This window comes from Antechinus flavipes, chromosome 2 (assembly GCF_016432865.1).
Source record: "Antechinus flavipes isolate AdamAnt ecotype Samford, QLD, Australia chromosome 2, AdamAnt_v2, whole genome shotgun sequence".
Taxonomy (NCBI): Eukaryota; Metazoa; Chordata; class Mammalia; order Dasyuromorphia; family Dasyuridae; genus Antechinus; species Antechinus flavipes.
In genome coordinates, this window is record NC_067399.1 from 341524825 (window position 1) to 341549539 (window position 24715).

The 24715-nt window shown below is 38.4% G+C and overlaps 1 protein-coding gene across 3 annotated transcripts in view; it reads right to left on the reverse strand.

Annotated features, from left to right (window-relative positions):
* Positions 1–680: 680 nt before the first annotated feature.
* Positions 681–24715, reverse strand: part of ACTN1 (actinin alpha 1) — a 129804-nt gene continuing 105769 nt past the window's right edge. The window contains exons 11-22 of one of the 3 annotated variants that reach the window (XM_051977888.1): positions 23422–23569; positions 21288–21438; positions 19936–20044; positions 19208–19348; positions 17631–17813; positions 17322–17456; positions 15713–15892; positions 14825–14971; positions 10939–11019; positions 10376–10441; positions 9104–9262; positions 681–1765 (exon numbers count right to left, since the gene is read on the reverse strand). In XM_051977888.1, the coding sequence (XP_051833848.1) occupies positions 1607–1765; positions 9104–9262; positions 10376–10441; positions 10939–11019; positions 14825–14971; positions 15713–15892; positions 17322–17456; positions 17631–17813; positions 19208–19348; positions 19936–20044; positions 21288–21438; positions 23422–23569 (1659 nt within the window). In that variant the 3' untranslated portion in view covers positions 681–1606. The remainder of the gene's footprint in view (positions 1766–9103; positions 9263–10375; positions 10442–10938; positions 11020–14824; positions 14972–15712; positions 15893–17321; positions 17457–17630; positions 17814–19207; positions 19349–19935; positions 20045–21287; positions 21439–23421; positions 23570–24715) is intronic. The other 2 variants (XM_051977890.1, XM_051977889.1) reach the window with 2 other exon arrangements.

Consider the following 24715-nt stretch of genomic DNA (forward strand, 5'->3'; position numbering starts at 1 on the left):
CATAAAAACCCTTTTTTCAGACAGAAGTCTCCTGTACTTTGAAGCATTATTTGTCTTTCAGTTGCTAAGTTCATTTCTTCTGTAGACTCTCAAAACATCTCATATAACACTGTTCTATCAAATGAGTTAAGTTCTTCAGTTGGTTGAATCATGAAAAATCAATAAAGTTAAGGTTCAATCATCCATCTGAGGGAAGGGATACATTCCCCTGAATTTAAGAAACTGGAACGTACCCATACTTTCATTTAATTTTATGATGTAACTAGGGCAGATATAATATCCATTTGGCGGAGTGAGGATTAGACCTATGAATTCATCAGTGTAGGGAACTGTGACTGTGGACACTCCTTCACCAATTCAGGTGGCAGGCTTAGCAAACTGTCTGAAAAAAAGAGCAATTAAGTGGCTTGCCTTTGGTCAAACAACAAAAGGATTCCTTCAGAAGGATGGTTAACTTCTATCCAGTTCCCTAATTCCCTAGTTCCCCAGCTCCATTTATACATGAGGAGAACCTAGTCCAGGGAAGTAAAGAAGCAAAGCAAACAGAACAGGATGCAGGACTCTGCACTATAACTTCAGGATCTGCATGAAAAAAAAAACAATATGGAGACTAGTATTACATACATCCATGAGGTCCCATGCAATTTTTCAACAGCAGAAAGATATGACACAGCAAAGAGTTATCACAAGAATGCTGCTTTGTTTTTAATATGGTTTGTGACAAGCAATATCAAAGTCATTCACTCTTTGCAAGTTTGTCCTGATCTTTTTTTAATAGACAACTTTAAAATAATTAAAACAAAACAAAACAAAAAATATTTTGTGCACTGAGGAAACTGATCATCATATCTCTGGAATTAAATATGAAAAGACAAGCCATGTAAATTATTTGTCTTTCTAAAAAACAGCTATCTGAAGTTTTTTTTTTTTTAATATCATAAAATATTTCCATGAAACGAGTGATCAAGCAAACACACATGCACCTGGTGTGTCTTTTGACAAAATTTCCTCCCCCCACTGAAAGATGTGAGATTAGAGGAATGGACACAAAAGATGGAACAGATAAGATAAATTCTTTTTTAAAAAATTATATATATAGATATAATTTTTTAAAAGAATGGAATGTCGCATTGTGCTTGCTTATTTTCCTATGTCACAACAAACAAAACATGTGGTGCAAATATTTCTATTTTCCCCTTATCCATTTCAGTCAGGTGGAGAAAAAATACCTTTATTTTCTATAATAAAATATGTGGGTTTTTTGGTTTGTTTTTTTTTTTTTTTAACATTTTTTTTCTTTTTTGCAGAAAATAATTTTGTAAACTGTTACCACTTTCAGAGGGTGGGAAGATTCAATGTCTGTCCCATCCCTGAAGATGACGGGAACTTATGAGTTGACACAAAAACCCCAGGGTTTGGTGGGGAAAGGAGAAGTAAGGAGAAGGTAGAGGACAGATCAACAAAGGAGGCAAAGCTGGGGAAAGGGCTTGCATTGCATACAGAAAGAAAGGTGCATCTGGACAGGAAGAAGAGCCCTGGTAGAGTTTGGGGATTTGTATGATAATAAAGAAAGGGGGTTTGTGTGGCAGGGTGACTAAGAGTACGGTTAAAGGTCACTTTCACCATAAAGGGCTGTGGAGAAGGACATGTAGTCCAGAGCACCAGGCACTGCATCTGGGCCAGTATAAGGGGCCATCCGTGCAATGCAATATTCTGCTTGGTCAGGAGGGAGCTCCCGGCGTAGTTCATCCAAGGTGATATAATTCTGCAAAGAAAACAAAGAAATATAGTTACAGGCAATATCTATAATAGAGATCACTTACCTACATTATGACTGCTGAGGATTTTGTGAGGCTTACAGTCACCATTTCTATGATCCTTCCCATTGCTCATGAGATTCCCTCCCCATAGTCTTATCATCAACACACAGAAGAACAGGATCTACTAACCTTGACCAATCTCTTTTCTAAAGAATAAGGACTTGTGTTTTGCTATAGCATCTTATGCAAGTGGTCCAAACAAACTGAATGTTCCTTATTGTATATAAAAACATGAGTAACGTGGTCCTGGGGAAGATTCATGGTTCAAATATTGTACCTGACAATATAACCAAGGAGTGATATGTAGAAGGGCAGGATTGTACATTAGGATAAACCAAAACTAGGTAATTCAACTAGTTAGTGAAGTAGATAAGAGTGCCAGGCCTAAATACCTCAGACACTTAGCTGTATGAACCTGGTCAAGCCAAGCCACTTGTATTACACTCCTTGTATTATAGTAAATTTTAGTAAATCTGCTAATTCTTAATCTATAAAATGAGATTTTTTTTTTTTAATTCTTCCTCTGGGGGCATGATCCTGGCTCTTGCCTCTGACCTCAGTCCAGCCTACATTCTTCTCTACTCCTCACCTCCTATAGTCATTTGACCAGATTGTGACTATTCTATGGGTTCCAATTTATTATCTTCCTCTGATATGTCCTTCCATTGTAAAGTTAGAGATCAAAACAGAACCCTGGTGGCTGGAAATGTAACTAATGTGTTTTAGGCATCACTGAAGTCCCAAGAAGTTTTCTGACAACCATGTCATAACAACATGGAGCATTCCATGGGAGCATTCAGAGAGAACAGGGTAATTAAATGTCTTTTGTAAAACGGGAAGAATAATCCTTTCCCTGTGACTTCCCTCACAGAATTTAAAAGATTAGAATCTTTCGTTCCAGGAGGATGAAGGCTAAGAAAGAATAGAATCTAAGTCTATAAAATCATGTTTAGATGGGAAGAGGTAAACAGTTTTGAAAGGAACAATGGAAAAGTTCCTGAAAAACTATCACTGAGTCATGGAGGAAATAAAAGTTCTAAAGAACCAGAAGCTAGATTCCCAAAGGTGTGTCCCATTGGAATGGACCTGAACAAGATTAGGCTGGTTGGATTTATGAATGATATCCTAGAAAGGGGTTAGGTTCAGGACATAGTTTAGTCTAGTGCTGGGTAAAGTAAGTTTGGGGTTTTTAACAGGAAATATGACAGGAAGAAGAAGGAAGGGTATTTAGGGGTAAAGGACAAAAAGCAGTTGGGAAGAAAGGCAGGGGGCTCCTCCCAGGCAAGCATTTCACTGTAATAAGTAACTTCTATTAGAAAGAAAATATATAAAAGCAAGATTCATAAGGTTTGGAACACCAAAGTCGAGACAAAATATCTGTATGAGGCAAGAAAAAAAGAAACTACAAATAAATGCAGTATTGCCCCTTGTCTATAGTAGAAATGGTTTGAACTTCATGGTTTTGCATATGATTTAGGCATAATACTGTTTATTTCATTTTTTATTGTTTAAAAAAAAACCCTTAAAATTAACATTTCTATTAAAAGGTACAGGGAAATAGGAGAGAGATGCCTCTTTCAAGAATTTAACCAACATTCCCTGATTCTCAAATAGACCTTATGAAGACCAAATAGAAGTGGTCTTCTCTATGAGGTGATTTTAAAAACACCAAGAATATCTTGACCCTAAAATACTGTGTGGGACTGGTGGGATGCAAGACTCCCTTCCCAATTAATTAATCAAAGACATCATCAGATAGAAAGAGAAAACATTTATTTAATCCTTGCAGGGAGAGGCCCAGATACACCTGGGAGCCATCCCAACTCCACCATGTTCTCCTAAAACCTGGCCAGCTTCCCGCTTGTTCAGGGTTTAAAAGCAAAAGACTTGAGCCTTCTCATTGGATAGACTAAAAGGACATAACCATCCTTGACCAATGGACACCAATGTTGGCTGCCTCCCACAGGTCAAGTCACTTCCTGCAATTTTCTGTATCTCTAAATTCAAAGTTCATCCCTCCAGAGATCAAATGACTTCCCAAGGTCCCAGTTCTGGATCATGTGACAATACTGAGAAATACATCATCCAATCAGACCCATTCAATACCAAACTTTAAATGAGATTCCATTTTCTTTAGATCTGTCCAAATTAAGAGGGTTTTAAAAAGATTGTTATTGATGTGAACACTTCCTAGGAAGGATAAAAATTCCAACCATTTTCAATTCACACTTATACCTTATAGGACTGTTCACATCCAAATCAGAACAGAGCCTTTTAGGAAGGCATATGGTAATTATGGCCATGAGGGACAACAAAAATACTTTAATTTAGATTATTGGTCTTGGGTACATGGCATAAGAGGGAGAGATCCAAATTAATAGAAAAGTAGGTATGCCCTTCACAAATCAGCTAAGGGATCATCCTTTCTTACTCTTTTAAACGCAGAACAAAAGCTTTCCCCTTTTACTTTACTCTTGAGGGGATAATGTTGTAAAAAATTACCCTGGCATGGATTCTGTCAATACAAAGTTATTATTAAATAAAATAAAATTTTAAAAAAAAATACTTTACTCTTGAGGGAGAAGTGCTCAGTAACTATCCAAACACAAAAAAAGTCACACAAAACAAGGAACAAAATTAACCCCTGGTTTTTAATGAAGTTGAATCAAAAGAACATTAAACAAGCAAATAATACACTCTTGCTCTGGTCCCTTCTTCCTCTCCCCACTACCTTTTTTTGAGACTGGTCTCCCTATCTCAGAAATGTGTTGGCCACACCCTACTACTGATTGCACAATAGCTTTGATCTGCTCCTTTTCCAACCTAGGTCAGTTTGATCCTTGTTAGGGTCAAGGTCCCCTTTGTCAACATTCCCAGAGGGCTTACTATATTGGTGCCTGACTTAGTACAGATATCTGATTGGTTCTTATCCCAACTGCAGTTCAGAACTTATCAAACTCAACCAAGCTTCTAGATTGTGGGTGTGTGCCACCAAGTCTAGTGAACTGAGTCTCCTTCTAATCCTATCTAACATTCTACTCAATTTGACTCAGTTTTTCTTCCTTTCTTTCTTTAAAGAAAAAAAAGTAGTAATTAATATGACTCCATTTCCAGTACTGCCTTCACTCAGCCATCATACTACAATTCTACAATTCACATTTTACATGTTATTTTTATAGCACTGCAATATTTCATTATGGTAATAGTCTATAGGGCTGTAATTTATTCAGTCATTCTCAAATTGTTGGAAAAGATTGTTCTGGTTTTTTTGGTTTGGACCATAGCTTTGGAGATGGAAAGGACCTTGGAGGTTAGTTATCAAGTTAAAATCCCTTATTTTATAAATGAGGAAACTGGAGCTGGTAGAACTTGATTTGTCAATGGTCATGTAACTCTATATATCAGAGGGAGGACTTAATTTAATTTAATGTTTTTCTAAATGACCAGCAGGATGAATACAGAGAGGACTGGCGAGACTTACACGAACTGATGCTAAGTGAAATGAGCAGGACCAGGAGATCATTATATACCTCAACAACGAATTATACTACTGTTTGAGGATGTATTCTGATGGAAGTGGATCTCTTCGATAAAGAGAGCTAATTCACTTTCAATTGATCAAGGATGGACAGAAGCAGCTACACCCAAAGAAAGAACACTGGGAAATGAATATAAACTGCTTGCATTTTTGTTTTTCTTCCAGGGTTATTTATACCTTCTGAATCCAATTCTTCCTGTGCAACAAGAGAACTGTTCAGTTCTGCACACATATATTGTATCTAGAATATACTATAACCTATTTAACATGTAAAGGACTGCTTGCCATCTGGGGGAGGGGGTGGAGGGAGGGAAGAGAAAAATCGGAACAGAAGTGAGTGCAAAGGATAATGCTGTAAAAAAATTACCCTGGCATGGGTTTTGTCAATAAAAAGTTATTTTAAAAAATTAATGTCTTTCTATTTCCAGATCCAGCACACCATTCTTTATGCCATACTATCTTTCTATATGTCCTTCCTTTCCTACAATTTTAGAACATAAGCCTATACATGAAATTGCTGGTTCAAAAGTCACTCCCCTTGAATATTATTAAATACAGTAAACTGTATAGTTTAAAAAAATGAATGTGACATACAAACAAAAGGCATCCAAGATAAATGACAGATTCATAAACTGACAGATAGAGCTCTTCTACATTCTCTTTTTGTCCTTCTTTTGAATTATCTGTGTATATTTTTCTAATCTTCCCTCCCCTTAAATGAATGTTAGCTTCTTGAATGTAAAATTATTTTATTTTTGCTTTTGAATCCCCAGCACACAGATCCTTACACATAGTGAGTACTGAAAAATCATTGGTGAAACTGAACTGAATTATAAATAGCATTTATCAATTCATCTTGACTCAAGAGTAGCACATAAAAATGCAAATTATTTTTATGGGTTTATCTTGTTCTCTGCTCATTTTACATATCTCTACTAATTTTTTGTTGACTTAGTGTTCTACATATAAAATTAATTTATTTACAGGTAGACATTTCTTAATCACACTTTAATGTCAGTGCTTATTTCATTAATGTATTTCATGACTTATTGCTAAGATTCCCAAAACTATAATAAATAGGAATGATAAGAGATGTTCCTGTTTAAGACATGTCCTTAATAAATAAGACTTTTTTTTTCCTTTATAGCTATAATTATATTGATGGCTTTTTTGGTATTAAATCAGCCTTGCATTCCATTTATAAATCTGCCTGGTCATGATGGGATACTTTTTTTAAAAAAAAAGTATTTGTGTATTCTATTTTTCTTTTTCTTTCATTTTTTATTAATGATATTGGTCTAGTTGAAAATCAGTCAATTAATTAACATTAGGCATCTATGTGTCAGGCAGTGTGCTCAATAAAATAAAGGCAAAAATGGGAGCAGGATCTGTTGTGGGAGCCCACATTTTATTGGAAGAAACAACATATGTAAACAAAGATAAATCTTATACAAACAAGGTAAGTTGGAGATAATCAAAAGAGAAGGTACTAAAAGTAAAGGAGACTGGGAAAGGCTTCTTTTAGAAGATGGGACTTGAGGAAGCTAGGGAAAGCAGGAAAAGTATTGCACATATGAGGGACAGCCAGTGAAAATAACAGGAATTGAGAGATGGGAGGCACAGTGCAGGGACCAAACACATAAGAATAAGTTCTGCATCTCAGCATTCACAGTGGGATCAAGGGAAAGGTGGGACCAGACACTAGTTATGAGAGACTTTGAATACCAAACAGAGGATTTTATGTTTGATCTTGGAGGTGATAGGGCACCATTGGAGTAAAGAGGGGTGACATGGTCAGACTTTCACTTTAGGAAATTCACTTTGACAATTGAGTAAAGAATGGAGGAGTCAAGAATAACATCTAGAAGTTGTAAGCCCTGAGTGACTGGGAGGATAATGGTACCCTCCACAATGATTCAGAGGTTAAAAAAAGGACAGGGTTTGGGGGAAAACATGATGAATTTAGTTTTTAAGATGTTAATATTTATGATATTTACAGGATATCTAGCTGAAGATTTCCAACACGCAGTTGGTGAGCCTGGAGGTCAACAGAGAAATCAGGGCTATATAAGTAGATTTAAGATTTGTCATCATAGGGGTAGATAGATGGCACAATGGATAGAGCACCAGCCCTGAAATCAGGAGGATGCAAGTCCAAATCTGATCTCAGACACTTAACTTTCTAGCTGTGTGACCCTGGGCAATCACTTAACCCCAATTGCCTCAGCAAAAAAAAAAAAAAAAAAAAAAAAAAAAAAGAAGACGATGACAACGACGAAGAAGAAGAAGAATTATAGAGATGATAAATAAATCCATGGGAGCTGATGAGATCACCAAGTGAAGTAAAATAGATAAAGAAGAAAAAGGCTCCAGGACATCAACATTAGAAGGCATGACCTGGCTAAAGATACAGCAAAGGATACTAAGAAGGATTAGTCAGATAGGTAACAGAAGAACCAGGAGAGAGTAGTGTTCCAAAAACCTACAGAATATGTCTAGGAGGAAGGAGTGATCAAGTGTCATAGGCTGCAAAGAAGGATGAAGACTTAGAAAAGGCCATTAGATATAACAATTTAAGAGACCATTAATAAATTTGAAGAAAGCAATTTTGGTTGAATAATGAGAGCTAATAGAAATAGATGGATTAAGTAAGGATTCTCTGAAAACTGGAGAAATGGGCATATTTGGAGGCAATAAGAAAGCAGTTAGTAAAAACCCTTCTATTCTGAAACATCTTATGTAGAGTCAAAGTTACCTTTGTAAATTTTTAGAGAAATGACAAATGAATGGTCTTTTTTTTCCTGGGGAATGCTATAATGGTTATCTGTTGATACTCTTTGAGACTAGTCTAATTTAGAATGTATACTCCTTGGGTTTTTATTTTATCATTTACTTTTACAGATAGCCATTCTTCTTGAGCTGATGATGAATACAGAAATCTAAATTTTGTTTGCCCTTATAATGTCTCCTTTATTCTAATTTTTTGTTTTATTCTCTTCTTAAAATTAGATTTACTCATTGTTTATGAATTTTGTTTATCTTTTCCACTCCCGTTCTTATTCTAAATTGTATTGCTAACTGCTTTCATCTTGTTTATTTCTCATCTGTTTTCTTCATTTCCCAAGTGTTGATTGTGTGTGTGTGTGTGTGTGTGTGTGTGTGTGTGTGTGTGTGTGTGTTTATGTGTGTGTTTAAAGATGGAAATTCAATGTACTAATTTTCTCCCTCTTTTTTCTTAAAATTGACAAAAGTGTTCATGGCTATGGAGAAACTTTGTCTGCAACCCATTCCTTGACTCGTATATCAGATACCAGTGCCACTAATAAGACTATGATTATCAATATTCTAGGATGATTAGCTGTAAATGACTTTGCTGTTCTCAGCAATACTACTCTAAAGGATTTACAATGAAAAATCCTATCCAAAGCCAGAGAAGGAACTGATTATGTCTAAATACAGATTGAAGCATCTCTCTCTCCATCTCCATCTCTGTCTCTCTCTCCCCTACTCTCTTTTTTACTTTATTTTTCTTGAAAAAAAAATTTTTTTTGGATGAACAATCTTTTTTTTTTAATAACCTGACTTTTATGGAAATATTTTACATAACTTCAATAATGGAAGCTAGGGATAAGGGGGAGAATCTGTGACTCAAAAGTTTTAAAAACAAATATAAAAAATTGTTTTAAATGCAAATGGAGAAATATATTATTATTATTTTTTAAAGACTATTACATAGCTAACTTACCTTGTCCCCAGCCAGGATCTTGAAGGAAGCCATGACTTGGTCAGCTGTGTCTGTGTCAGCTGTCTCACGAGACATGAAATCAATGAAGGCCTGGAATGTCACTACACCAATGCGGTTAGGATCTACAATGCTCATGATTCGGGCAAACTCTGCCTCTCCCTAAAGAACAAAAGACAGAATCTGCATCAGTTCCATAGGCTGTGACCTTCTTGAATTATCTAGCCTTACTGGATATCAGTCAGTATATAAAGATGGAGGGATTCACGTTACCCCTACTTTGTGGGACTGAGAAATTCCAAAGGGAGAACAGAAAGCTCCTCAACAAAATATAAGTTGTCCCAGGGGCCCAGCTCAAAGGTATATCCTAATTTAAGACCCCTAACCCACCTCTATTTGGATACCTGGATTATTTTTCCTTAGAGAGCTCTTTGGCTCAGCACAATATTATCCTGTGAGCCAAGGCTAAAAAATCATTAAAGAAAAAGCTTTCACAGACAGAAATCTTTATACTCCTGGCTTGCCACTCAGCACTGTACAATGAGGAGTGAAATGAGATAAAAATAAGAGAAGGGAAAAAGATGCACTGGCAAAAAGACAACAGCAGCCAAGCTGAAGTCTATTTAAGGTGATGACTAAACAGCAAAAAAAAAAAAAAAAAGAAGAAGAAGAAGAAGAAGTAGCATATTAACTAAAAGTTCATGTCAAAAATGTAGAACTATTACCAGCTCCAAGATTGTGTTTGTTAGATATTCTTAGGGAAAGGGCAATATTTGTGAGCACAGAGGGAAAAAGCCTCTTTAAATATTGTCAGACACTGTAAAAAAAAACAAAAAAATCCCAAAAAACAAAACAAAACAAAAAAAACTAGGACTGCCAGTATATGATTTGAGTCATCAAGATAGTTGAGAAGAGATATTCTGATATACCCTCTCCCCACCAGATCACTCCATTCCTTCTCCAGATTTAGCATTATTTATCCCCAAAGAAAGGAAGCCAATAGGAGGACCAACGCCCCCAAGTTTATTCCCTAATGGGCTATTATGGCTAAACTGAAGAAAATAAGAGCTGTCTCTGTATTTATTCACTCCACCTCTCCCACCCCCTCAGATTTCAGTATTCACCTACACCCAAGAAAACCCTTCCACTTTGACCTCACCTCACTGGTTGGGTTCACAGAGCCCTCCCCTCATACAGGGCAGAGATGAGGGTATGTGGCCACGGGAGACCATACCAACCCTCAGGAATAAGAGGGGGGCATCCATTTTACGTTACCATATTGTAACCCATGGAGATAAGGCAGGCGCGGAAATCGTCCGTGTCCATCATGCCTGTCTTCTTCTGCATGAAGGCAGTGACATTTAGACAAAGGGAGGGCAGGAAAGATGGGAAGAGGAAAGGGCCCACACCAGTTCATGAACAAGTAGAACACAGACAAAGGAGGGAAGGAGTTTATTGGATGGTGGGGCAGATGGAAGAAAGAGAGAAAAATTAAAAAGGAAAGAAAAATACAAATTAAAGGTGGAAAATATTGTAAAGGACAAGAGGCAGAAGTCAGCAAGGAGAGAGTGCAAAGGTAATGGGAAAGAAAAGAAAGTAAGATACCCATGAAAAGCAGCCAGGGAAGGGAGTTCAAAATTTAGATGGATGCAAAGAAGGATCCCCCTCAGAGGGAGAGGTAGCCGCAGTCAGAAAGGTAAGGCACATGTCCAGAGGAACATAGGAAAGTGGGGGAAAGGGAGAGATCCAGACAGAGAGAGAAAAGAAAAAGGAGAAACACACGTTATTGATCACCCCCGATGCCACCCCTGACCGAGTTCCATGCAGGTGTTGAGTACCTGGGGGTCGTTGCCAATATCGTAACCCAAGCTGATGAGGCAGGCTTTGAACTCCTCAGGACCGAGTGTGCCGGAGTGATCCTGGGGGCGGCCGTGGTGTGCCAGGCAGCAGGACATGCAGTGGGTGCCAGGGGAGGGAAAATGGGCAGGGAAGGACAAAATGCGCAGGGATGTGAATGAGAAGGCGGACAGTGGGCGCCATGCAGGGTGGGAGGGAAAGCAAGCAAGTGGACGTGGGAAGTGAAAAGGGATGGGAAGGGAGATGTGTACATGGTCATGCAAATGGAAAAGGGTGAGGCGGGTGAGGGGAGAATGGAGAAAGGGGAAATAAAAGTGCATAAGGTTAGATACCAAAATGAGGTTTCATTCAATATGTGTTCACACACAAACTTGCTCCAAAACAAGAGCCTCCCAAATCAACCCTGGCCCCCTCCCTCTCCTTTCCCCCCATCCCTTCCCATACACACTTATACTGGGGTCTGCAGGGAGTTCCACTAAAGGCTCCTGAGACATCTGGAGTACCATGAAGCAGGCAGGGCCATGTGAAGGCAGCAACCTAATCAGCCCATCCTATCTTTCAAGAGCCACTTAGCCCACTCTAAGGGCCATATTTACAGATACTAGGGCCTATATTAAGAGCCCATACATTCCAGGCTTCTGAAAGGGTTTCACCTCCACTCACTTTCCTAGTACTCATACTGGAGTCTAAATGAGGGCCAGTTGATCAGAATTCAAAGTCACCACTATGGGAGATGGCCATGAAAATATACCTGGATCACCTCGTGAAAGGCTGAGATAGGGATGGTGGTGGAATAAGAACCACCGGAATCAAAGGGCAAAAACTACTACTCTTAGAGTTAAGTGACTCTAGTAAGGAAGCCAGTAAGGAAGAGAACCAATGTTAATTTTGAGTTTTCCTTCAAGATGGGTCTGGTGAAGAAAATGCAGCCAGCCACCTGCCCAAAATACTTCAAACAGAGAGGCCCAACTAGAGATTCAACACAAAAGCCTGAGGATTTTATGTTTATGCTTCAAAGAATGTTATTATGAACTTTAGAAGCTCATTCTGGTCTAACCTTCTCCCATGACTCCCCCTATTTTATAGATGAGAAAACTGAGAACTAGAAAAGATTAAGATGGTATACAGTCAGAAAGTGACAGTTTTGAACTCAGATTTTGTTTTTGTCCATGACCCTTTTCATTTAACAAATATCAAATACCTACTATGTAGGTACTGTGCTCAGCATTGTAGACAAAGAAAAAGAATCAAATAATCTGTTTTCAAGAAACTTACATGGCGCTAGGCTTGGAATCAGGAGGACTTGAGTTCAAATTTGGTCTCAGACATTTATTAATTATGCGAGCTGGGCAAGTCATTTAACCTCTATCTGCCTCAGTTACCTCATCTGTAAAATGGGGATAAGAATAGCACCCACCTCCCAGGTAACCTGTTTGTTATAAGGATCAAATAAGATAATTTTGAAGTGCTTTAGCACAGTGTCTGGCAAGTGCTGTGTAATTAGCTGTTATTATCATCATCATCTTCATCTTTATCTACAAGGTAAGGAGGAGGAGGATACAAATAAATAGAAGAAAATTTCAAGAGGACAGGAGGAGCCGATTTCAAATCTGACAGACACTTAACACTTCCTAGCTATGTGACCTGGGCAAGTCACTTAACCCCAATTGCCTCAGCAAAAAGGAAGGAAGGAAGAAAATTTCAAGAGAGTGCTAACAATTGAGTGGGGGCACATCAGGAAGGGCTGGGCTTTAAAGGAAGCTATATGGTGGAAGTAAGGTATATTTCAGACACAGAGGAGTACTTATTGCATTTTGGCTTTCAGAGGCTACTTAGCTTTGCCCTCTCACCAATCTAGGCATTGGATATTCCAATCTAGTAGGCCTACAAGTTCTGTGAGACAGGTTGTTAGAATGTATTAGATCCATTAGAGTGCCGATGTGTCAGGGGCCAAGGTGACAGGGCTATTCTTATGGATCTGTGAAACTGGTTGACATGATAGCCTCAGAGTTAGAGGTCTCAGCTCTTCCCATAAAACACAAATTCTTAGAAACAGTAAGTACTTGAGGCCATTGCTAAATTGGGATACCCAAATTATCTTATTTGATCCTTATAACAAACAGCCCTGGAAGGTGGGTGCTATTCTTATCCCCATTTTACAGATGAGGTAACTGAGGCAGATAGAGGTTAAATGACTTGCCCAGCTCGCATAATTAATAAATGTCCGAGGCCAAATTTGAACTCAAGTCCTCCTGATTCCAAGCCTAGTGCCATGTAAGTTTCTTGAAAACTAGATTGTTTGATACAAAATCTCTGAAAAGTGGCCATTTATACTATGCTTTGAGACTCTTGGTAATAGAGAACTTGCTCACTTTCTGAGGTAACCCACTTCATTTCTGTGGAGCTGAAATTACTGGGAAGTTTGTCCTAAAAAAATCAAGGTAATATCTGCTTTTTATAAAGTTCTAACAATTTCTGCTACTTCTCTCCTTTGAGCAGAATTAAAGTACGGTGAGATACAGTGGCATCTCAAAAACTATTATCCAAATCTTGGTCCTACTATTTATTAGTAGTGAGACTTTACGTCACTTAATCTTTCTAGGTGTCAATTTTCTCATTTGTAAAATGAATGGGGTGGACAGGAACATTCTAGCCCTCAGTCCTAAGTCCCATGAAGTAAATGTGATCCCTAGTCCAGAAAGGTACCCTTCAAATACTAAAAGATAAGTTATCATATCACCCTTCTTCTCTTCTCTAAGCTAACTATTCCCAGTTTCTTCAAGCTATCCTCATGACATGGTTTAGATGACTTCATTATTCTGTTTTTTGTCTTTACTCAAATGTTATACCCAGAAAGCAGCCCAATATTCCAGATATGGTCTAACTATGGTAAGAGTACAGTGGGATTGTAATCTTTTCTGCTTCTACTAATCTGTGCTATGGGGTGCATTAGGATTTGGACCATAATATCTCACTGTTGATTCATGCTGAACTTGTAGTCAGCTGAAACTTCCAAATCTTTTTCAAATACTGGCTAGCCACACCTATTATCACCTTCCATACTTGTATAATTAATTTTTTTAAGCCCCAAATGTAGTATTTATTGTTTAGTCATTTAGTCATATCTGACTCTTTGTGATCCCATGGGCCATGCTTTCCATGGGGTTTTCTTAGCAAAGATATTGGAGTAATTTGCCATTTCTTTCTCCAGTGGTTTAACACAGTAAGTGTCTGAGGCCAGATTTGAACTGAAATCTTTCTGACTCTATGGCTCTATCCACTGAGCCACCTAACTGTCCAAGAATACTATTAACTCTGCTAAATTTCATCTAATTAGACTATTCACTGTTCTAGACTTTGGAGATCTTTGATCCTGATTCCATAACCTGACATTTTGGGCAGCATGGAATAGTGAACAGAGAGTTAGTCAAGAATCAAGACATTCTGGGTTCAAGTCCCAAGTCTGACATACTGGCTGTGTAACCCACAAGAGTCACTTAACCAGGGTTCCAGGGAACAATTGCTGTGATATGTTTTGGGCAAAGGGGTTTCCTAATCCAATGGCATAATGGATCTAAACTAAGCAAAAACAATATATTAACTATCCCATCTAGCTTCCTACCAGCCCCAAGTCTGTTGAGCATGCCATCCACCTTTGCCTTCAACCAGAGCACTAGCCAAAATATTGACTAAAGAGAGACAAAGATCTGTGGCACCCTTTTGGAGAGACCCAATGTTCAGAGCTATCTCTAGGTTCTGGTGAAGGACACCTACCTTACATAATTTCTCCTAACCATGAGGTCATTTTAAAGCTGTGTTTCAGTGATAAGAAGGAGGGGGGAAAAGTTCAATATGTCAAACACTTACCCGGTCAAAGTGATTGAAGGAGGCTCGGAACTCATTCATCTGTTCCTGGCTGATTCCTTTGGCATCTCGAGTAAGGATCTGGTTCTCCACTTCATTGATGGTCCTGGCAATGGTGGTGAGGAGCTGTTCCCAGCCCACTCGGATGTGCTGCGGAATCAACATTGTTGTTAGCAGAGTTAAACTACCCAAACTCTTGGCTTTCCCCCTTAGGATCTGGAAAACCAAAGAACCTATCTGGGTAATTCACACTGATTTTTATCAAATGATCAATGAGGATCCTTTGGAACAACATATTCAAAGGCAGGAATATTCTCAACCACAGAGCTGACACTAACAGGACTATTTAATGTCATAATCTAATTAAGCAAAAGAAACAAAAATTGAAGGGGTCAGGAGGATGACCAATAAAGGGGATGGAGAGAGGCAGAAATATAATAGCAAAGTGTTCTAGGAAAAAAGGTAGGAGGCTACCAAAATGTATAATTTATCTTCCATATATTATTCCAAATCTCTCCTCCCCACCATCAAAAAACTTTTTACAATAAAAAACAAAACAAATATTTCACTCCTTTCCAGTTAAAGGAAATAACGTGAAAACCTATAAATATGTTTTACACACACACACACACACACACACACACACACACACAAATTCTTTGGTTTGGTCATTCCATTTTAGCAGATGTATTCTATTGCTATTCTATAGTAGAAAGAAACTCCTGGAAAGGGAAGAAGATTAGAAAAAGATATGCATCAATGATCACCAAGAAGACTGTTCTTAAGGATTAAAGCTGGTTCCTGTTTCCAAGTTTTAAAGTTAAGAAAAAAATAAAAATAAAGTTAAGGGAAACCAACAACATCCTCAGCTTGTCCCTCCAGGGAGTTTACCTCCATGGTATAGTTGGTGTGCTTGTTGTCAAAGATAAGAGCCTCCTGGATCTGCTGGTGATCTCCTTCCAGCTGGTCAATCTTTGGTTTGTAATTGACAATGCTCTTCTCATACTGTCGAAGGTGACTGAGCTGGTCCTCCAAGGTGCCATGCATCTCAATGGAGATGCGGCCAATCTCCTACAGAAACAGAGAGAGTCATTGCCTCAAAGTTACCCCCACCAAAGGATTCACACAGTGTAACCTCTAGGGAGGAACTCGGCAATTCCAGCCCTTTAACCCTTTGGGCTCGCTGAGTTATGGCCTTCCCCATGGAACCTCAAAGAGGTTAAAGAAGATTAAGACCTCAAAACTGAAAAAGAATAAGAAAAAACCCAACTTTTTTGCATTTTTATTACGTAAAATCAGAAAAGGCAGCAATTGAATCTGTTTAACCTAGTAGCATTTGAATCCAGCATTTCTTCAAGACTTCCTATTAAGACTCAGGAGAGAGAGAAGTTCTAGAATGGCTGAAATAATCAAAGAAGGCAGCAAATAACAAACTCAACCTAAATTCCACTGCCTGGTTTTCCAAGCCTTTCATAATTTCAACTTTCTTCCCTATGCAGTCTTATTTTTCAGACACATCTTTCACTGGCTACTACATAATATCACATTCCTTCCTGCCTCCATATAGTAGATGAAGCTGTTCTAGTTGCTGAGAGATGCCTCTTTCTATTTAAATTCTAATTACCCTTAAAGAAATCAAGTTATGTTTTATTTCATCCAAGAGGCTACGTCACATTCCCTCACCACAACCTCTACCGATTTCTATACAGTATTTAAGAATGTGGACCTTTCAGTCTAGCAGTTGATGATATGGCAGTTTACATTGTTCCTTGGTTATTTCATGTGGGTTAATTTTCCCTGAAACAGAATGCAAGGTTCTATAGGGTGAGAATTTTGTTTTTACAGTTACTGATTTTGAGCTTAGAATTCATCTAGTTCAAAGGTGTCAAATTTAATCCTGTAAAACTTCCCATAGAAAAACAAATAAAAATGTAATTGGAAAATGTTTAAATAAAATAAAAAAATTTTAAATGATAAAACATAATGTTAATTTGTGATTTTCTAAATCCCTATGTAGCTCAGAGGGATCCTTATGTATAGTCAGTGGCCCTGATTTCCAACCAAGTTTGATACCTCTCAATAAGGCTAACACCTTTATTTTGTGGATGAAGTAGCTGAGATCAATAGAGATTAAATACACAAGGTCACACAAGTGATAGAATTGAGATCTTTAGACAGATGCTCTGAGTCCACATCCAGAACTCTGAATCTACTGTACCACATTGTCCCTTAAACTTCTTCTGTATCCCTCATAGTACTTAGCAGGTTGCTTTGAACATAGTAGAGACCTAATAAATAATTAATTGATTGAGCATGGGTTTCTCTAAATTTTAGAAGTATCTTTGGGATACTAAGGTTTACTCCTTCGAAGACAGAAAAGAGAAGGTCTTTCTATGGAGAAAGTTAGGAGAAAAGAGCTAAGAAATGGGTTTTAGTAGAGATGGGAAATAGGGAATGGATGAGAGAAAGGAAGAGGGGAGATTTCTGCATTTAGTATTACCTCCATCTTGGTCTGGATCCAGGGTCCAATAACATTGGCCTGGGCTGCAAATTGTTTACGGAGCCGTTCATTCTGCTGCTGACGACTATGTTCTTCCATCAGGGCCTGGTCCCTCCGTGGTACTAGTTGCCGAACCTTGAATGCCAGAAGAGATGGGTAAGGGAGATTTGTTTGGCGCCTAAACAAGTTGAATGATAAAATAATTCTGCTTTGGTCCTTGAATAATTAAATAATTCTGCTTTGGTCCTTCAAACTTGCTTCCATTCTCCCCTCCCATCACCCTGATCCCCAATCCATTGTTTGACTTACATGGTCCCATTTGCCATTGATCTCCTGAGGGGTGATGGTTGTGTAGGGATTGGTCCCAGCCATATTGACATGGTATGTCTGAACAATTTTGGTAACTTCGTTATGGATTCCTAGAATGGCCTGTCGCTCCTTGTCAGCATCAGGGAGGGTAGCTTTGAATTGTTCATGTGCTGTGGTTAATCCCTAGGTAGAAATCAGGAATGTGGGAAAAATGGCAAGAAAACACAATCATAAGTCTAAAGTTTAAAATGCCTTCCATGGAAAAGAACATTAGGTCCTCTTGGAATACTGGAAATGATGAATATTGGATTGCTTGAAGCAGTCACATCTTTCTGAACAATCACCGTCATCTCAAGCCAGGGAAAGCTAAGAAGATTGCCTGTTGCCATGCTAGCAACTAAAAACTATTCTGACAGCCAAAAAAATTATGGCTGGAAGGAATATTAAACCTAAACCAGACGATTCTTCACCTTAGAGTCCAAGGACCCTTGAGGTCTGTGGACAGACTACATAAGGCTTGCAAACTTAGATAGGAAAAATATTTTAATAACTATTTTAACACAACAGGTTTCAATTATAATTCTATATATTTTATTTTATTCACTTAAAAATATTACTATGAAAAGGGGTTTATAGACTTTTACCAGACTGCCATGAGTCCTATCACACAAACTCTGATCTAATTCAACTCCTATATGATACAGATGAAAAAAAAATTTTTTTAAGGTGAATGACTTAAGGTTATACAGCTATTAACCATTCAGAGCAGACAGCCAACATAAAAAAGCCAAAATGGTTAAGGAAGCTTTCTTAACCAGTTAGGGAGAAAAGCACCAATCAAGATAGCTCCTTGAGATTAGCTGCTTTCTTTAGAGTAAGGACACAAGGGTATGGAAGCCAAAAACCTTAATCAAACGAGTTGGACTTTACTACTTTGGTCAATCAATGGATATATATTAAGTGGGCACTGAAAATGCTGGGCAGACAAACCTAATGAGGAGCTTTTATTCTATTTCCCATCTAGTAAATTTTATCTTAAATCTCATAAAGTATCTTCCTCTCTCCGCTGCTGTTTTCCTGTATCATAGCAACGAGTAAATTCTATCATCCTTAATGGGAGAAGGATATAGCTGTGTAATAATAACACTCTCTGCATCCTCTCTTTAAAGATAATTTTTGTCTAAGCAAAATCCAGTGAAAATGAATATTAAAAGGCAACCTTGAAGCAATAAAGCACCAAAAAAAATAAGTGTAAACCAGAATGCAACCTGATTAAAGGGGAGATGGTAGATTAGAAAGAAATTAAAAAAAAAAAATCCTACTTCCTTAACCTTAATGATAATGATAGGAATTACCACGAGAATCTATAGACTATTCAGCCATTCATAAGCCTGGGGGAGGGAAGAGGGATGTTTTGGTGAAGTGAAAGAGGATATTACCTATTGAGTCCACTTCCTCCAGGCCTCCACTGCCTTCCATGAATCATTGCTGCTGAGCCATGAGTAGCATGAAATCTCCCCACATTAGCTCAGATTCATTACTTTTTGGGAACTTAAATGTTGTGGGAAAGTGAGTACCTGGATCTCCTCTATGGTATGTACAATGAAGGTATCCTGCAGGTCTTCCATGGCCCCTTCCATCCAGTTATTGAAGGGAGCGGCTCTCTTGGCATATTCCAGATACAGCTGGTCTATGGTCTCTAGCAGCTTCTCTGTTCGCTGAATATCAACAGAAATAGGAAGTTAAAACAGAAAATAGGGGTTCAGGGGATCATAGATCTAGGGCTAAAATGGACCTTAGAGGCAACTGAATCCATATCCTTCATTTTACTTACGAGGAAACTGAGACCCGAGGAAACTGTGACTTGCCCAAAGTTATATGGGCACTAAACCTAAGAGGCAGGATTTGAATCCAGGTATTCTGATGCTTGGATTCTCTTTCCAATGAAAGATGCAGGGCAGGGGAGGACAGAAAGTAATAGAAGAAATAGGAAGAAAAAAGAAAACACACTAAAAGGATCATAGTTTAGAGGAACTAAATAGAAAATCTATCTTTTGTCCAGAATAGTGGAAGATGCATATTTTAGTTAGGTCAGGTGTTTGCAGTGGAGGAGTCTCAGGACATCATAAATCTTGTCCTCCCAGTCTTAGAGAGGCCTAGAACTGAGGAAAGGAGATAAAATAAGGGAAGGAAGCACTACGGTGGGGGGAGGAAGAGAGATTTTCTGGGCCAAATGGTGGAAAATTAAGAAGCAAGAAAGAAAAGAGGAATGTATTTGAAACATAGCTTTCCTTTCAGGGCTCACCTCCAAAGCTTCCCTTCTCTTTTGAGTCAATGCCCCCAAGTTATCCCACTGATCACAGATCTTTTGGCAACGAGCATTGACACTGGGAGAATTGTAATAATCCAATTCGCTATAAAAGAAAGAGACCGAGAATCATTTCATACATTGTTTTTCATTGTAAAAAAATAAACTTGTGACATTCAAAGTAATGTAATGACCAATCTTGATTCTAAAGGTCTAAGTTTCCATATCTCCATTAGAAGAATGGCAGATTTCACATATAATGAAAGATGTGGTCAGTTTGTTTTGCTATTCCTTAATTTAAGAAATGGTTCTATAAGGACGATTTTTGAACTGATTTTTTTTCTTATATGAAAGAAATCCCAAAGCACCAAAGTTTGAAAAAAAAAAATTAAAGAGCTAAAAGAAGAGAGAGAAACTAGCATGCTAGTTTCCTTTGGTAGAAAACTACACATATGAAGGTTCATCATGGCTGTGGTTCTGACAAATTAAAAGGAAGAATATACAAGGGCAAGGGATTCTCCTTTCTGACCAATAAAGTAATCTTTGACAAAAAGATCCAACCTTTCTGAGTTGGATCTTACTCTCCCAAAGGAATGAGAGAATGGGAGATGGGGGTGGGTGAAGAATAAAGGAACTAGGTAATGCCATAAAGGTGAAAAAGATGATGGCAAGAAAAAAAGAATTCCTTTCAGAAGTACATGTCCCAACTTTGGACTTTTGGACTAGCTGAGACACCAGACATTCCTTAAAACAGTTCCAAAGCGATTTATTAAAATAAGAAGTCAGATGACCTACACTCAAGTCCCCTTTCTAATATTTCCAAGCTCTGGAAACCAGGGTAAAACTCATAACCTCTTTAAGCCTCAGTTTCTACATCTATAAAATGGAGATAATATTGTCACTACCTACCTAACAAGGATTTTTATGAGGGTCAAATGAGATAAAGTAAATAAAATGTTTTGTAAATGTATGATCTGATTATTTTTTATTAATATTTAATAGATATCACCTCAGAGCTTCTAAATCTGTCCCTATTCTTCTGCTAGGGAAGTGGGATGTGGTCAGCAGCTCAGATCTGTACTGAAATTTGCTTTTTGCACTATGATGTTTTGCATTCATTGTCTTCCTGCATGGGGATCCAATATTCATTGCTCCTATAAACCCTGATGATTTGTACCATTCCCATACCAAAGGCTGATTGCAAATTAAGCAGCTGAGGTAGAGTTTCAACAAGTTATAGGCATTCCCCTTCCCTATTATATCATGATTCTAGCAGACCCTGAAGGAAGATCAAAGTAGAAAAGGTATAGAAAAAGTGTTGGGCTAAATAGGAAACAAATGATTCCTACTTAAGCTCCTGTGCAATAGCAGCAATCTGTTCCACTCGGTCTTGATGAGCAGCAAGGTCACTCTCAAAAGCCTCATGCTTCTTCAGAAGGGCCTTGATCTCTGAAAGGGTGGCTATCTCATAGTCCTTCTGCTGCAACATGGCCTCCTTGCCTAGGTTCAAGAAAGGTTTTGGTAAATCCCATGGTCTTAGACAGGTTATTAAGAGGTAAATGAAGGAATATCCCTAACCCCGGATGTTGCCATAAAACAACCTAATCATCATATATTGTCATACAAATCATCTATTGGAGTTCTCATTAGTGATAAAATTGGTCCATGAAGCCTCAGTCAACTATTCATTCCCATAGTAGCCTTTCCCATAGAACAATTATTATCTCCAGCATTAATTACATGCTGTCCCAAATTTTTTGCTTATAGCTATGGATGTCTGTCTCGTCGCATTAAGGACAGAAAAAAAAAAAAAAAAAAAAAAAAAGAGTTCTTTTGTAGCTCCCATAGTACCCAGCACCATTTGAAGGAGGTATGAGTGAAGGATTACTGGGTCATCTGATTACTTATCACTGGACAATACTAAACCAGCTGTCTCAACTAGTATGGCTACTAACTACATGGCTGGTTAGCTTAGTTCATCCAAAAGGTCAATTCGTCCTGGTGACAAAGCCTTAGGATGACTAAAGGTTGGATCAGTTATCTTTGCTCTTATATCATCACAGTTCCTGATCCTGGCCAGCCATCTTGGCAAAGAGAGCACATAAAATGACAAAAATAAAAAGAGAAAATAGGAACCCCTGTGACCACCAGCCACCCCCAGTTCATCGAAAGAACATTGGACTTGCAGCCAAAAGCTCAAGATTTATTTCCCGCCCCCAGCCCTGAATTTACAGGATAGGCAGCACTGGACATGTCACTTAATTTCTCTGGGTTTCAGTTACCTTATCTGTATCACCTACCTCACAAGGTGTTGTCAGCAAAGTACTTTGAAAATTGTAAAGTACTAGAGTAATGTGAGTGGTTATCAGTATTACTAAAAGAAACAAACTTGAGGTGCATGTCCCACTGATGGCAGTCATCTGCAACATCTTCAGATATTCTGGTTCAAGTTCCTCCAGGAAGCCTTCCCTGGGAGCCCTCTTCTCTCTCAGGTAAAGAGGTCTCCCAAAATTTCTCACAGTACTTTGCCTAAACCTTTCCTCCTTTGTGCTTATCTCAGGCTTCTTTGTATACAAGTCTTTAATCCCGTTGGTTTATCAACTCCTTAAGAACAGGGTCTGTGCCATAACTTTGCATCAGCAGCCAGCGTCTAGCACAGTGCCTTGCACTGAGTAGGTGCTTAATCAACCAATCAATCAACAAGCATTTATTAAGCACCTACTACGTGCCAGGCACTGTAATAAATAACAAATAAATGATGAATGAGTGAATGAAGGACAGCATGTTTCCACGTGGAAGCCAAATGAAAATGAACTCATAGCATGCATACATTACATACATACCCACTATTAATTACTTCCTCCCTTTTACCCACTCCCCAATAAATGCCCCACTCTCTAAAAGTCAAAATCCACTTAAAAGATCATATAATCTCATAAGGCGGAGGGGAAAGGAAAGCAAGCAGACCTGGAAGTAGTAACACAAAGCTTAATTGAAGGGGGACCCTAAACTAAGGATTCCAAAGATTCTTGTTTCTGAGTCCTAAGAGATGAATTGGAACTGCTGTACTCTCTGGGAACTGCTCTCTTGACTTCCTCTTCCAGTCCTGATCTCACACTTAAATGCAAGACTCTGGGTATCATCCAGCATCCATCTCTGGACCTCAGAACAGAGACAAATTCTGCATTAATCAACTGTGAAGTAAGCATTCATAGAATACTTATTGTCTGGCCTATCGTGTGGCTTCTTACCCAGAGAGCTCAAATAGCATTTGTTATCAGTCTCATTTTGGATAAGTGCTATGGAATAATTTGGAAGGTTCTATGGGTTAGACAGCAATATTTCCCAGGGATATTGACATATGGGAACCAAGACCTGTGCTAACAAACATTAGGAAGAAAGCAAGAAAATTAGGATCCCTTAGTTCCCTGCTTAGGGAAAATCATGAAAAGCAGGTCAGAATCCCTCTGAGATTACCCTTACCATCTGTCCACGCTTCATGGATAGAGGCCTTCTGCCGGAACTTCTCAGCCAGGTGGTCCAGTCGTTCTAACCTTCGGATTTCATTCAACTGCCACTCTTCATAACCCTTCTCTGCCTGCTCCAGGCCCCCCCATGCATTATTGATATCCTGGAGGGTCAGAAAAAGGTAGCGTCACAAAAGCCAGGACTTTGTATCTGACATCGCTTCATTATGGAAAGACCCAGCTCCCAGTCTGATCTGGGTGCTGGGACACTGACAGCTTCTTCTATCATCATAGCATCATCAATTAGCTGTTCCTTGCTCTTCTAGGACAAGATTTCCTTTCCAACCCCACTTAACCCTCCTCACCCCATACTTGACTCATAGCCTTCCCTCCCACTCTACACTACAAGTTTTCAACAGCAAAGAAAATTCTGTTTCTCTTGCTGAGGCTGTTCAGGCCTCCATTGGAAAGGGATTTTTTTCTGCATTCTTCTGGCCCCGGTGGATGACAGTAACAAAGTCTTGTCGGCAGTTAGGGCCAAGAGGGTGTTGACTAATGATTAAATTCTTAGGATGTGTCAGGATCCAGATAGTCACAGAACCTCAGATTTAGAAGGCTGTCTTAATTCAACACTGAAAAAGTATCTCTTCAATATAACTTCCCCAATAAGTGGTTGGCCTTTGCTTCTAGACCTCCAGTTATGAGGAATCTACTACTTCCTGAAGCAGCCTATTCTAATTTTGGATAGCTAATTATCAAGAAGATTTCTCGTCAAAAACAAAATCATAAATCTGTCTCCTTCCAACTTCCAACTATCATACTCAGTTCTCCCCTTTGAATACAAAGAGGGCAAATGTAATCCCTCTTCCAAGTGATAACCTTTCATATTCTAGAACACATCTATCATGTTCCCCCACAATTTTATAACTGTCTGATGGGTAAAAATCCTTATACCTACCTCAAACAATTATTAATAATGAGGAGCCATTATATTAGGGCATTATACTAAATAATAAGGAAAGGATCTGCTAAAAATGCTGACTTTGAAGCTTATACTCTGAGACAGGACAAAACATGAAAGAATAATTGCAAGCTAATGTGGATGGAAGACGCTACATAATATCTATATATCACAAACTGCTATAGCATTTTATAAGCTACAAAGTAATTTCCTCTCAGTATCACAAAAGCAAGGAGTTAAATACCTTTTGTTCAATCACTTTCAAGGGTTACTCCATTTTCTCTAAATCTATTCTGTTTTTTTAAAGCTATTTTCACAATTGGAAGGAATTAATCTGAAACACTCACAG